This window comes from Acanthisitta chloris, unplaced genomic scaffold (genome assembly GCF_000695815.1).
Source record: "Acanthisitta chloris isolate BGI_N310 unplaced genomic scaffold, ASM69581v1 scaffold936, whole genome shotgun sequence".
Classification (NCBI taxonomy): Eukaryota; Metazoa; Chordata; class Aves; order Passeriformes; family Acanthisittidae; genus Acanthisitta; species Acanthisitta chloris.
In genome coordinates this window covers 48,428-60,668 of record NW_008678489.1, presented here as the reverse complement: position 1 = coordinate 60,668, position 12,241 = coordinate 48,428, and the positions used below count along the sequence as shown (strand labels likewise).

The 12,241-nt window shown below is 38.1% G+C and overlaps 1 protein-coding gene across 2 annotated transcripts in view; it reads left to right on the top strand.

Moving 5' to 3' along the window:
• LOC103804271 (myosin light chain kinase, smooth muscle) overlaps positions 1 to 12,241 on the top strand; it is a 74,489-nt gene that overhangs the window by 18,419 nt on the left and 43,829 nt on the right. For both annotated transcript variants that reach the window (XM_009076874.1, XM_009076875.1), the window contains exons 4-5: positions 8,407 to 8,457; positions 10,278 to 10,405. In XM_009076874.1, coding sequence (XP_009075122.1) covers positions 8,407 to 8,457; positions 10,278 to 10,405 — 179 coding nt within the window. The remainder of the gene's footprint in view (positions 1 to 8,406; positions 8,458 to 10,277; positions 10,406 to 12,241) is intronic.

Genomic DNA, 12,241 nt, shown 5'->3' with positions numbered 1-12,241 from the left:
AATAAATGGTTTTGTCCCAACAGACTGTGGAAAAATCAAAGTGCTGCTTGAGATTTTAAGAGTAAATCAAGATTTGAAGGTTTATAAATAAATATTTTGTAAAAAAAAATCTATTACTACTTCACACTTCAAATATTTTCTTGTCTTTAATGTGTCCCAAGCTGAGGACCAAAATAGAAATAATTAGCCCAAGATCAGGCACATTTGTTTGCAGGTCTGGAACACAGCTTTCCTGAGCCTCAGTCTCATGATTGGTTTGCATGCAATATTGAAAATCCTACAGATTTTTTTAATCCAAATAATTTATGTATAACATGAGTTTTCCAAAAGGACTTTTTTCAAAGGCTTTTTTTCAAAATTTGCTGATGAAAAAGGCACATTGCAGCAGTTAGATGCTATTTCTTAAACTTCACCACGGCTGAGCCATGCAACATAACTTTACTATAGTAGGAAGAAACTGTATCCCAATTACTGCTACTGAGAAAAAAAATGGCTTTAATGCTTTAGAAAATAATCCTCGTAAATCTAAGCATTGGATTAAAGTCTTTGGGAAAAAATGCCCAATGTTTTTTGTAGGGCTATTTCACAGCACTACTTCCAGTAAATATTAAGAAATGGAAATTATCACCTGTCATAATCATTGGTATGAAAACCTAACAGGATATCCTGGATTCCCTCATCTGACTAACACTTCTTAAACCCACCAGTGTCATGTCCAGACCACATACATTGAAGGAATGACCCAGCATAGAGTCTGATTGCACAGAAGTAAGCTCTTCTATTCAGTTAAAAACAAAGCTACATCAAAGAAAAGAACTTCCTCCACACACCTTCAAGTTATTTAGCAGTGTTTAGTAGTTTGCTGATATAAATCTTTTATATCTGCTACTGTATAAAACATTTGATTTAATGTCAAACACGTTTTTTTGGTTAAGTAACTGTATTCTTGTGCTGATGGTTGTTAAGAAATTGTCACCACTGACACTGTCCAGATCAAATCCTCTGGAAGGTTGCACTCTTATCTTCCCAGATCTGAATGCTCGACATTATTGGTACTTGAATGCAAAACTGAGCAGTGGCCTCTCTGGAACTGTGTGCCATAAAAGTAAATATGTTAGACAGGATTCCTTCTCATGTGAATATATTCTTTTCCATACTGGGGAGAATTCTAAGTATTAATTACCATGGAAAAATTATGAGTCAGTGACCAAGTGATTAGCATGCAGTTCTGTTATTTGCTCTTCAATAAACAATCTTGTCAGAGAATCCAAGTCTGCAAACACCATTTTAAGAAAATGTCATTAAAACATTAAACGAGATGCATCCAGTTTAGATAACACAGAACTAAATCAGTAAACACTTCAAGTTTTCTGTTGATTTCTGTTCTATCAAAATAATATGAAACGTGGTGTTGGCAAATATAAAATGTTTCAAAATCTTTATTTCATGTCACATTGTTGTGTCTCTAGTATAAAACTTGCCACTTCCTAAGTGAAGAATTCAATTACTAAGGAAGTTTTTGATCAGGTCAGAGATATCCTATTATTGGGTTCAAACTGAATAGGTTAAATATTAGGAAAAAGTTTTCTCCTGTGAGGGTGGTGAGACACTGGCACAGGTTGCCCAGGGAAGTGGTGGCTGCCCCAACCCTGGCAGTGTTCAAGACCAGACTGGATGAGCCTTGCGCAACCTGATCTAGTGAGGAGGTGTCCCTGCCCATGGCAGGGGATCTAGATGAGATGATCTGTAAGGTCCATTCCAACCCCTAAATTCTATGATTCAATGATGAATTGCAGAAATAAGAGCACTGGATAGAAGCTGTGATGTGGTGACAGTGCTGCTGCTGTCCTCTTTGGTCCCTGGGATAGTCTGAGATGCTTTAGAGGGTCCAAGCCAGCTCCCTCAGTCCCATTCATTTTCCAGAAGGCTCATGCTGCTCTACTCCTGGCTGTTGCAGGATGCAATACATTTTGTGCACAGTGAGTGCAAGTACTTAGTGTGTCGGAACAATATGAATTACAGTGTCAGGGAAGTCTCTGACCAAACTTTTCAAGGAAAAATTAATCTTTTCCTAAGAGAAGCTGAAAATTCCTCTCTTAGTATGTGTACATCAAATTGCCATTAGCTATTTTTAATGCCTAAATAGGATTTCTCTGAAACACTGAATTTTGAAAGGTGCTGCTTTAATCCTCAAACTCAGGGTCCAAGGGTGAATAACTGTGCCACAAGGCACAGCCAAGTTGGGCAATGTAAGATTTAACTTGGTGACTCTGAATGTTGGTTGCCTCCACAGATAAAAAGAAAATTTAGTTGCTGCGTGTACAAAGAGAGCAATGGAGAAACACTCATTTGTTGTCCAAATCCCTTCCCCTGAGTGTCCAGTTCAGCACAGTTTTGCTAGTGCTGGGTATGCATTTTGAACCTCTGCCAAGTTACTTTACAGCTCTCACTGTACTGACATTTTCTGAGTTAATGTTGGCACAGAAGAGTATTTTCCATGTGTATTTCATACAGTCCATCCTACATATCTGTATGTTGACAGAAGAAGACAGAAATGTTTATTGATTGTCTCATGCAGAGAAAAATGAATGGTTTTTACAATGTGGGCTTGAACTAAAGAGGTGCTGTGGATCATTAATTCCCAGTTAAATCATTGACTAGAAATTGCAGATCTGAGTCATGTAATAATCAAAGCTTCTTCAGTATAAAACAGGGACCTAAATCCATTGGGTTAATTGATGTGCAGAAGAGCATACAACACCTAGCTTTTCCCACTGAAGCCATTTGGAGCTCCCAAACATCCAGATAACTTGACAGTGTTTTCCTTAGTAACAGACTGGGTAACAGGCTAGTAACCTAGTTTAGATTCTTGTTCCTACACACCTGGGCACAGCTCTTTGGCATCTAATTGTAGATGTTCTCACAGGACATAAAAAAAAATGTGAAAACTAAATCTATATTTAAGAGGCTAACATTGTTGCCTTGCTCCCACAAGAGCTTTTAGTGGAATTCACATGACCTGGGTTGTTTGTAAGCTCTGTGATACTGGATCTCTTCTGCCTTGGTCTGATTCGCTTTAATTACAGAAGTTGCTCAAGCACTGTGATACTAAACTGCTATGGAATTGTTTATTCCTCCAGTCAAGCTGTTTTCAAATACTGAGTTACTTTCAGTGTACTATATCACATTATTGAAGCTCTGAGTGTGCTAGTATATGTTAGCTCTCTCATGACTGGAATGCAAAAGTGAGTATTTCCTGAGGTTTAGTTTTATTTTGAGAAGGCAGATACTGGTTTTTTTTCAATTAGAGGACAATCTCTGCATGATTTATAAACTAAATATAGGATGTTGCAACAAAATGACAATTGTTTTTAATGAAAAAATAAAATAAAAGCTTTTAAAAACTGTTCTGAAACACACAGACTCAAATAAGTGACTTGTATGGCATTTAGTTTTCTAATTTCTGCTCGTCATAAAATTTAAGCCAGAGTTGCTTTCTGTTTTATTGTATTTAGACACTAAACAGTTATTTGGAAACAGTACAAGGAATTTGCTCTTTGAGAAGCAATGAAGTGAAGCTGTTTAAGCTTCCAAACCTTGATTTCAAGCTACTGGTCTTTGGTGCATTGTGACTGTCATTTTCCTCTCTAGCAGTTAGTATAGGTTCACGAATGTATGAATAAATTGTTAAGAAAATGTGTTGTCTTTTTCTGCTACAATTGTAGCCATCATATTTCTCCTATTTCATCTTGTCTGTGCTAATACCTGTAATAAGTTTTTGTGCCATCAGCTAAGTCTGTGACAAAAGCAAGGATAGAATTGAATAATTCATGGCTTTGACCACAAGGCCAAATGTTTCCTTTTTCTCTGTTCTTCTAGCTCTCAGTCATTCCATGCTTTCTGGCATAGTAGGGAGCAGTGAAGCTTTACAGGCAACAATCACCTTTGATTCAGACACTGACAGCTATCCCCAGAAGGGTCTGAAGGAGGTTACACTGGGATTCATTTACATGTGGGATAGAGAGACCTCATAATCTCCCATTCAAGTCTGAAGGATTCAAGTGAGATGGGGAAGAAGGAGCAGATACTTGAATCTGTTTTTTTCCATAAATTTTCCATAATTGTTCTTCTTACCATGGTTTCTGACACATTGCAGACATGACTCTTTTTTTTCATTTTCTCTTGAACTCTGAAAACTCTGGAAAAAAATATAGTATTAGAGTATGTCATTAGCTCTTCTATCCTGAGCTAAAATGAGGCACAAGCAGACAGAAGCAGGGATATGCCTTGTTCCTTATGTTAATGGAGTTAGGTATTAACTGTACTTGTTTGCCAGGTGCTGAAATCCATTGCTACAGAAGACATGCACATAATTTTAGGCATGTCCCTCAGGGAAGACAGTAGGAATTATGGACTGGTTGGAAATACTATCTTAAGTACTGATGGGGTTTTTTCATATCCTAAGAGTTTTACTTTCTGCTTTATGAAAGCAAGTTGTGCAGAGAGCCATTTCAGGGGAGGGCTATGCCTATTTTTAGTAAAATTCCAAAAAAGGGAAGCAAAAAAGAAAGAGGCTTCTGAACATATCTGCTCTCACAAATATACCATCAGGGAAAAGAGGAGCACAACCAAATGTCCCACAAATATCAGCCTGTATGGGATCTTTCCCTTTTTTAGTGTATGTCCCCCCACTCAAACACAGGCTCTCCAGGAGGCAAACCTGCCCATAAAGTTATGTAAACCTCGTAATGTTTATGTTAAGTTGTTTCTAGAAGGCAGATTGGTTTAAGGGGGAAATATTACATCCTTTTGCTTCCAGGCTGGTGTTCAGCTTCACCCTGTTTCAATGTAGATGTCAAAAGAGAGACAAAATGTCTTTTTTTAAAAAAAAAAAAAAAGTCTGCAGAAGAAGAGTTGAACTAACATTTCCAAGAGGCTCAAATATTTTAATGAAAACAATCATTTGACCTTGTCAACTTTGGGTAATCTTATTAGATTTTTTTTTTCACTGTCTCCAGCAGCTTTTGAAACAAAAGTTGCATTTCAAAAAGATGCATGAGATGAGTTGGTATTCTTCAGGAAGCTCTTGTGGAGTGTAAGCTATTAGCTGCAGAAGTCAGCTTCACAGCCCCAGAGACACGTCCTTGGACTCATCCCCTTCCACCCTGCCCCTGCCTTTCATGTCTGCTCAGGGCTATTTGTGTCTGCAAAACAGGATATTCAGCCAGACCTTTCAGCAACCCTTTGCAATCTGCATGTTTTGATGAAGTCCAGTGACAGTCTGTGTATCCTCAGTTAAGTGAATATAATGTCCTGGTGGGTAAAAACTAAAATTAAAACAAAAAATTTATATTGGCATATAAAAAGCAGTAGCCTAGCTGAATGAAATGATGGGCTCATGTTCTCTGATTTGCTGTTATGGAAATCTTCATTGAGGTGAGATTCTTTTAAACTGGCTTGGCATAACCTGTAGTTATTCCAGGGCTAGGGGAGGTTTACCATGCATTTATTCCCCTTACTGGGTAAATGTAATACTTAGTGGTTCGTTATGCATGTATAGAATCATTGTTCTAGTTAGAGTGATGAATTGGTTGTGAATGAACAAACTATGCTATTGGGATCCCTTCTTTGATGAACTGAGTGGTTGATAGGAGTCAGAGAGAAGTGTGAGGGGTATCTGAGTATACAGATGTACATTCTGTGCAGGTATAGTGCAAAGGCAGAGAATGACATTGTAAGCCAGGAGGAAAAAAGCTTTTGAGATGTTAAGAATCAGTGTGAAACATGAACATTTGGAAGGTGTGGTGACTCCACCAGCACCTTTCTTGTTAAATAAGGTACTGCAACAAATACTCAATGTAGGCCAAGAGGTGATAGCAAAGTGAAAATCATGCTGGATTCAGGAATTCATTTTTCCTCCTATTTGTCTACAGTGACATTTCTGAAAAATAGCAACAGTATCTGCAACTCAGAATGGCATTTGACAAATGTTTCTTTTCCTCATGGTTGGTGCTCTTTGTTCACATCAGGCTTAATGGAGTGTGGAAGCAATCAAACTCAATGTCATTGTAGCTCAGGGGAGATACCCAACAGATACCCAAAGCAGAGAATCTGATGTCAAGTACAGCACCTGCACAAACAAAAATGTTTCCCTGTTTTAAAATCATATAACTGGGTTAGTTTACATGGGATTATGCATCTAATGAGTAATTTATGGATTATTTCAATTAATAGGGGTGTTTAAGAGCAGATGATAGGCCAGATGCTACAGCCCTTCCAGCTGGCACCTGATAATATAAGTAGTTTCATCCACGTGATATAATGTCAGCCTGAGATAAGAGTTTCAGCTCAGAGTGACCATACATTGACAAAGAAGAAATTTGCTCTGAAAGCAACACTTGTTGCATTTGCTTGTAAAGCTTGGGCAGGAAAGAGGATGTGGAAATATATTTGCTGTCACTTACACAGCAGCCAGGGTAAATGTCACTCTGTTGGTGGCCCAGGAAGTAATGTGTCCCTTTAATGAGCAGTTGTGCTCTTTTAAGGTCTTGATTTAAAGTGGGTTAAGTCCACATGGAAGATGTGGCAGGACAGATACCCAGCTCATGCCCTTGTGGTCCAGTTACACCAGGATAAACACCTCACAAATACTCATCTAAACCTTAGGCCAGTTCTGTTGAGCTGACAGTCATTAAAGAAAGGCTTCCTTGGGAAATAGCCAACTATTCTTTTTTGAGTTAGCCGTAAGTACTGCAAGAATATCTTAACTCTCCATTATTGTGTTTCTGCTTCCTACAAAATCAATAAAGAAAGAGCATATAAAAGCTAAGCATACTTTGAGGGAAAATTACTACAAAATGGGAGTTTATAAAAAAGAAGGTCTCAAAAGCTTTTTTCTATTTGCTGCATAGTGAAATACTCTCCAGAATGAACTGAATAAACACTGGTGTTGGCAGCTAAACTATTAGACATTTTTTTTAATCATTTGGTCTTTTGACAGCCTATAGCACATCACCTACCATCTCCAATGACTCTAAAACTTAAAATCAGTCTTCATATCTGTCTGTTGCTTGAGATAAAGCATTAGATTCCCACAGTGGTTTTGCAAGTCTTGAGTCCCATGTTCAATGAGACCTCAGATGATGTGATACAGGGTATCATGCACAGCTTCTAATTTACTGCAGCAAAAGGGGTTAAAATAAAAAATTCTTTTCATTGGTTGATGAATTTGGGGGGATTATTTTGCTCCTCAGTGTCTTTCCAATTTGAAGTAACTCAAGTAAATAAAGAAAAATTTGAGGGAAAAATATTTCTAAACTTTTGAGACTGTTATGGCTATCACTAAGCACCTATCTATATTCTGCCAGATATTTAAAAGCACTTAGCACATAGTGCTTCTGTTGGAGGCAATGACATCTCAAAAGCCAGGCTGCTTCAATCAAGCTGCCTACTTGAGCATAAGGAAATAAGAAATGTCCTTTCACAGCAGAGGCCATCTCTGACAAGGATGCTTTGGATAGCAGACAAAAAGAGAGTGCTTTAAAAGGAACGAGCTTTTCCACTTCTGGATTTCTGTGGTTTGAAGGCATCCAAACTGTTGCATTTAATAGCTACCACTAGACCTAACTCCTATGAATTTGACATTTTGAACCAGTTTATGTTTCTGTATTGTAAAACATAATGTAGATTATGCATGCTATATTTGAAAATATATACTGCTTTTGTTTCTTTTATGCGTCTTGTCTGGTAATTTAGCCATTTCCTACCTACCTCTCTTCCCTAGTGTCCTTCTACTTATTATTCACAATTTGTAGAACATTGTCTTCCAAAAATATATGTGTCCAGATCAAGTTCTAAGACAGATTTTTTTGCCATGACTCTTTCTGTTGTGAATATAGCACAAAGTTTTCCCTGCTTAGGAAAGAGGATGAGGCAGAGGGATGATACTGCTGTTTACTGTTGGTGTATCACTGTTTCTTTACTAGCTCACAAGTGGTATGAGAAGCAGTACATGGTGTTAACTACTCTAGTTTTAACTGAGCTCATTCAGCATTGATTGTGCTGGAAATCTGAGCTGTAATTCAGTATGACATGGATCTTGGCCTGATGTTTTCACACCAGTTAAACTGCTATAAGGAATGGAGTATGACAGATTGTGGGAGATGTGTAGCAGATTTCTTTGATTCTTTTAAAAGCTTCAGTTTCAACTGTGACTATTCTGAGGATCATTCAGGATAATAAAAGTGTTTTCCAGAAGTATTTTTAATTCTTGAGTTTAATTTGCTGGAGGAACATATTATATTTTCAAGTGCCAACAAAGTATTGCTATGGATGTTTGTGGTTAATCTGGTACCTCCCAAAGCTCATCTTTGAATTAATATCATTTGTTTGGGTTTTTTTAACTAGGTGAAGCAACTGTGAAGAAGAAACCAGCTCCAAAGACTCCTCCCAAAGCAGGTAATTTGTTGCATGTGCCACCCATGTTTCCAAGTAGTGCTGTTTGCCTACTAAATTTGTTTGCATATGTGATTCAGTGGTGGTTAAGTCGCTTTTCAAACTTGTTTATAACATTACACTGCACTAAGAATTAAACTATGAGCAGCCAAAGAAGTTACTATTCGATAAACTACAGCAAGATCCTATGAAATGTCAGCAGTAGAATCATAGAATCATCAAAGTTGGAGGAGACCTCTAAGATCAAGTCCAACCATTAGCCTACCACTCTGCTGGAACCCTTAAACTCTAAACCATATCCTCCAGCATCAAATCCAGACACCTCTTAAACACTCCACCACCTCCCTAGGCAACCTATTCCAGTGTCTGACCACCCTATCAGTGCAAAATGTTTTCCTAATATCTAATCTGAATCTCAGTAGTGTGTAACCATTGCCCTTTTGTATATCCACACTGCACCTTTGCCTTCTGTGGAAGATATTTTTCACTGTATCACAGAATGTCACCTCTGCATGAGCAGCTACCACAGAGAAGGTGATAGATTCTACTTTACCTCATCACTGGCATTTTTGGTAGCCTGTTCATGTGTTTGCAGTCCCCTAGGCAAAGCTATCTATATTTGAAGTTACACAGAAAGTTCCTGTATAGGAACCTGCTTTCAGTGTCTTAAAACTTTGTCAGACTTTTCATCTGTTCAAGCTGTTTTCTACACCAGATATGTGCCTTCAGGTATTTTCAAAACAGAAACACTTTTCAAAGAGCAAGTCTAGTGCAGGGAGGAACCCTACTTTGTTTTAATTACATTGAAAATAAGAAGAAAGCACTTTTTTCACACCTGGTAGTGCTGTGCTTTGGAAAGGTATGCTACGTTTGGCAGTGAGGTTGCTCTAATATTAGGGCATGACTGTTACCATTTCTGTCAATATGTCCTTAAATCTATTCCCCCGATACACACACACAAGAATACTTTTTTATTGTGCTGCTCTTATAAAGCAACAGAACAGGCTTCACCTTGGAGTTGTCTGGCCTATGATATTTCTGGCATCTGTCCCTAGCATCTTCCAGGGGTCTGACACTCAGCACCACAGCTGAGAGTCAGGAAGCAGCACTGTTAGCAGAGGAGATGTTCTGCCATCTATTGATATGCAAGCAGTGAGAGGCAGGAGGAGGAGGAATGCCTGATTCTGAAACATATAAGCATGAATGGGACTGCAAGGTTAAAAAGAAGCACTGTAATACACAAAGATCCCTCATAGCTCACCAAAAAATTTAGCATGATGGAGAAAGACCTTAGTTTCCTTCCTTGTGTCTTGTGATGTTTCTGTCCCACATGATGTTATCTGGCTACTGAATCCAGAACCTTCATAGGCAGATCCTGAGTCTTCAGTTTTCTGAATGCTGTTGATGACATCAGGGAGCAGGTTTACAGATCCCCTCAGCACATGCAAACTGATAGAAGTTAGATGGAAACCTTCCTCAAAAAGACAAAGTGCAAAAGGAAAAAAAGAAGTTTTTCTGAAAAACCCAACACAAAATTTCATAAGCTGAATATTTGGAATTGGTGGGAGGTCTAAATGTTTTTGTCCTTTGGATGTCTGTACCTTCACCTTGCATGAGCAAACTTTGGATGGGTAGATTGTTATTGCTTCACTAGAATTAGCAATGTCCACAGAATTGTTTCATTGCAGAAACAGGTAACTATTAATCTGGATTTCAAATGCTGCTCTGAAACATTTGAGCTGAGAGATGTATGTGGTTTGAATTTTAAGAAAAGTGAAAGTATAGTCACCTAAAGAGCGATTTTAAATTTTGTTTTCTATCAGCTGCTCCTCCTCAGATTACTCAGTTCCCAGAAGATAGAAAAGTCCGTGCAGGTGAAGCAGTGGAATTGTTTGCCAAGGTGGTAGGAACAGCACCCATAACTTGCACCTGGATGAAATTCCGTAAGCAGGTAAAATGTTTTCTGCTCTGTTTTAACAATCACTGGAAAAGTAGAGCTGGAAAGGGACATCAGTGACCATCTCCCATTTGTCCATCTCCCTTCCCAAGGAACTGGCAAAGTCCATGTCATTTCTGACAGTTGTTTTCCTCACCCCTCCTGAAAACATTCCACTGATAGAGGTTTAACAACCTCCATTAGCAAATTATTACAGTGCTTAAATATCCATAGTGTTAGAAATTTTTTCCTGATGCCAAACCCAATTCTTTCTTGCTACAGTTTAAACCCTTTGCTGCTTGTCCCCTCCTGTAACAAACAACCATTTCTTTGTGAAAAGTCTTATACCATGTAATTAAAGGATAAGTGATGGGAAAGATATAGGTATCCGAATAGTATCTGTCACAGGAGACATTTCTCCCATACAAAAATGACCTTTTCTTCATTAATGCTGGGTCTAAAGTTATGTCAGAGGGGCAAAATGCCATATAAAAAGCTTGAGTGAATTGTCTTGCAACACAAATGTCACCATACAAGGCACAAGAGCAATCATTCTGCCATGAGTACCCTCACCTCTGCCTAGGTTTAAAGTTTCTTCTACTTGAATTAATTTCCTTGGACTACATTACACGTGTCCATAAGGGCAGTTTGTAAAGAGAGTTGGTTTAAGGAAGAAACTTATACCACTTTAAGTCAAACAATCCAATATGCAAGTTCAAACTGGAAGATGAAGTGTCATGTTAGGACAGAGCAAATATAAATATGTACTGTAGCTGCTATTCTGTTTACTTCATTCTGAACTTGTCATGCACTCTATAGAACATAAACAAAAACATCTCCTCCTAGAAGGAAATTTGGACTCTAAATCCAGATGTGTCAGCATTTAATTGAAAGAATTCAAAACAGTTTGCTAGTGCAAAGGGTATTCCAGAGTCCATCACGGCTAACTCCGAATAACCTCTTACTTTAGGGGAAAGGGTGTTTTTCTCCTGAACTCCTGTGTTTTCTTAAAATTCTTTAGCTTCAAGTCTGGAGTTAACTACACCTTTTCAGCCAAAAAATAGGTCTCAGAAGCTTCAGAGGCATTCAGTGCTTTGTTTTGCTAAGCTATGTCTTAACATTTAGGTAAAATGTATCCCTCAAAAGTGAGTTGCTGGTTTGTGTAGAATTCTCAGTTCATTGTTGACTACAACAATCCTATTTACTTCGATTTTAAAGCCTTTATTATACACAAAATCTATGTGATAACAGAGACTAGCAGCTTGTAATGCTAATATCAGATCCATAATCTGTGAGTTGACATATTTTCCTTTCTAAAATCCTGCTTTTGCCATCTATATATTTTTCTGCTTTAGTTATTCATTATGAGACAAAGTATTGAAAAATCATACATTAAAATGGCATAAAAATTTTCATATGGTTCATTATGGCAAACAAGATAGAAAAGAAAAAACTTCAGGAATGTTATGAAATGCTGTAGGAGGACAAGTGAGGGCAGCAGTCTTTCCTTTATTCATTTAGCCAGTCACTATGTCCTGTGCTACACCATTATTTTGCTCTATTTTGTACTTACACCTCACCACATATTGTTTTATTCTTGGATTTCTTCTTCTATAAATGTGGTTGATTTCAACTCTGGTCTCTCCCAGCCTTAATAGTGAAAATCAGCCAAGTGCTTTGACAGTTTGCTGGGGGTTATTCATAGCCATGATTTAAGCAGATCCAGTAAGCAGTGAGTTGTGATTTCAGTCCTGGCACTGTATGCCACTGGTGCAGAGGAATTTGTCTTCTCCATGTTCCTTCCTCACATTCCCTCAGGTACAAGAGAGCCACAGTGGCCTCTCACAGGTA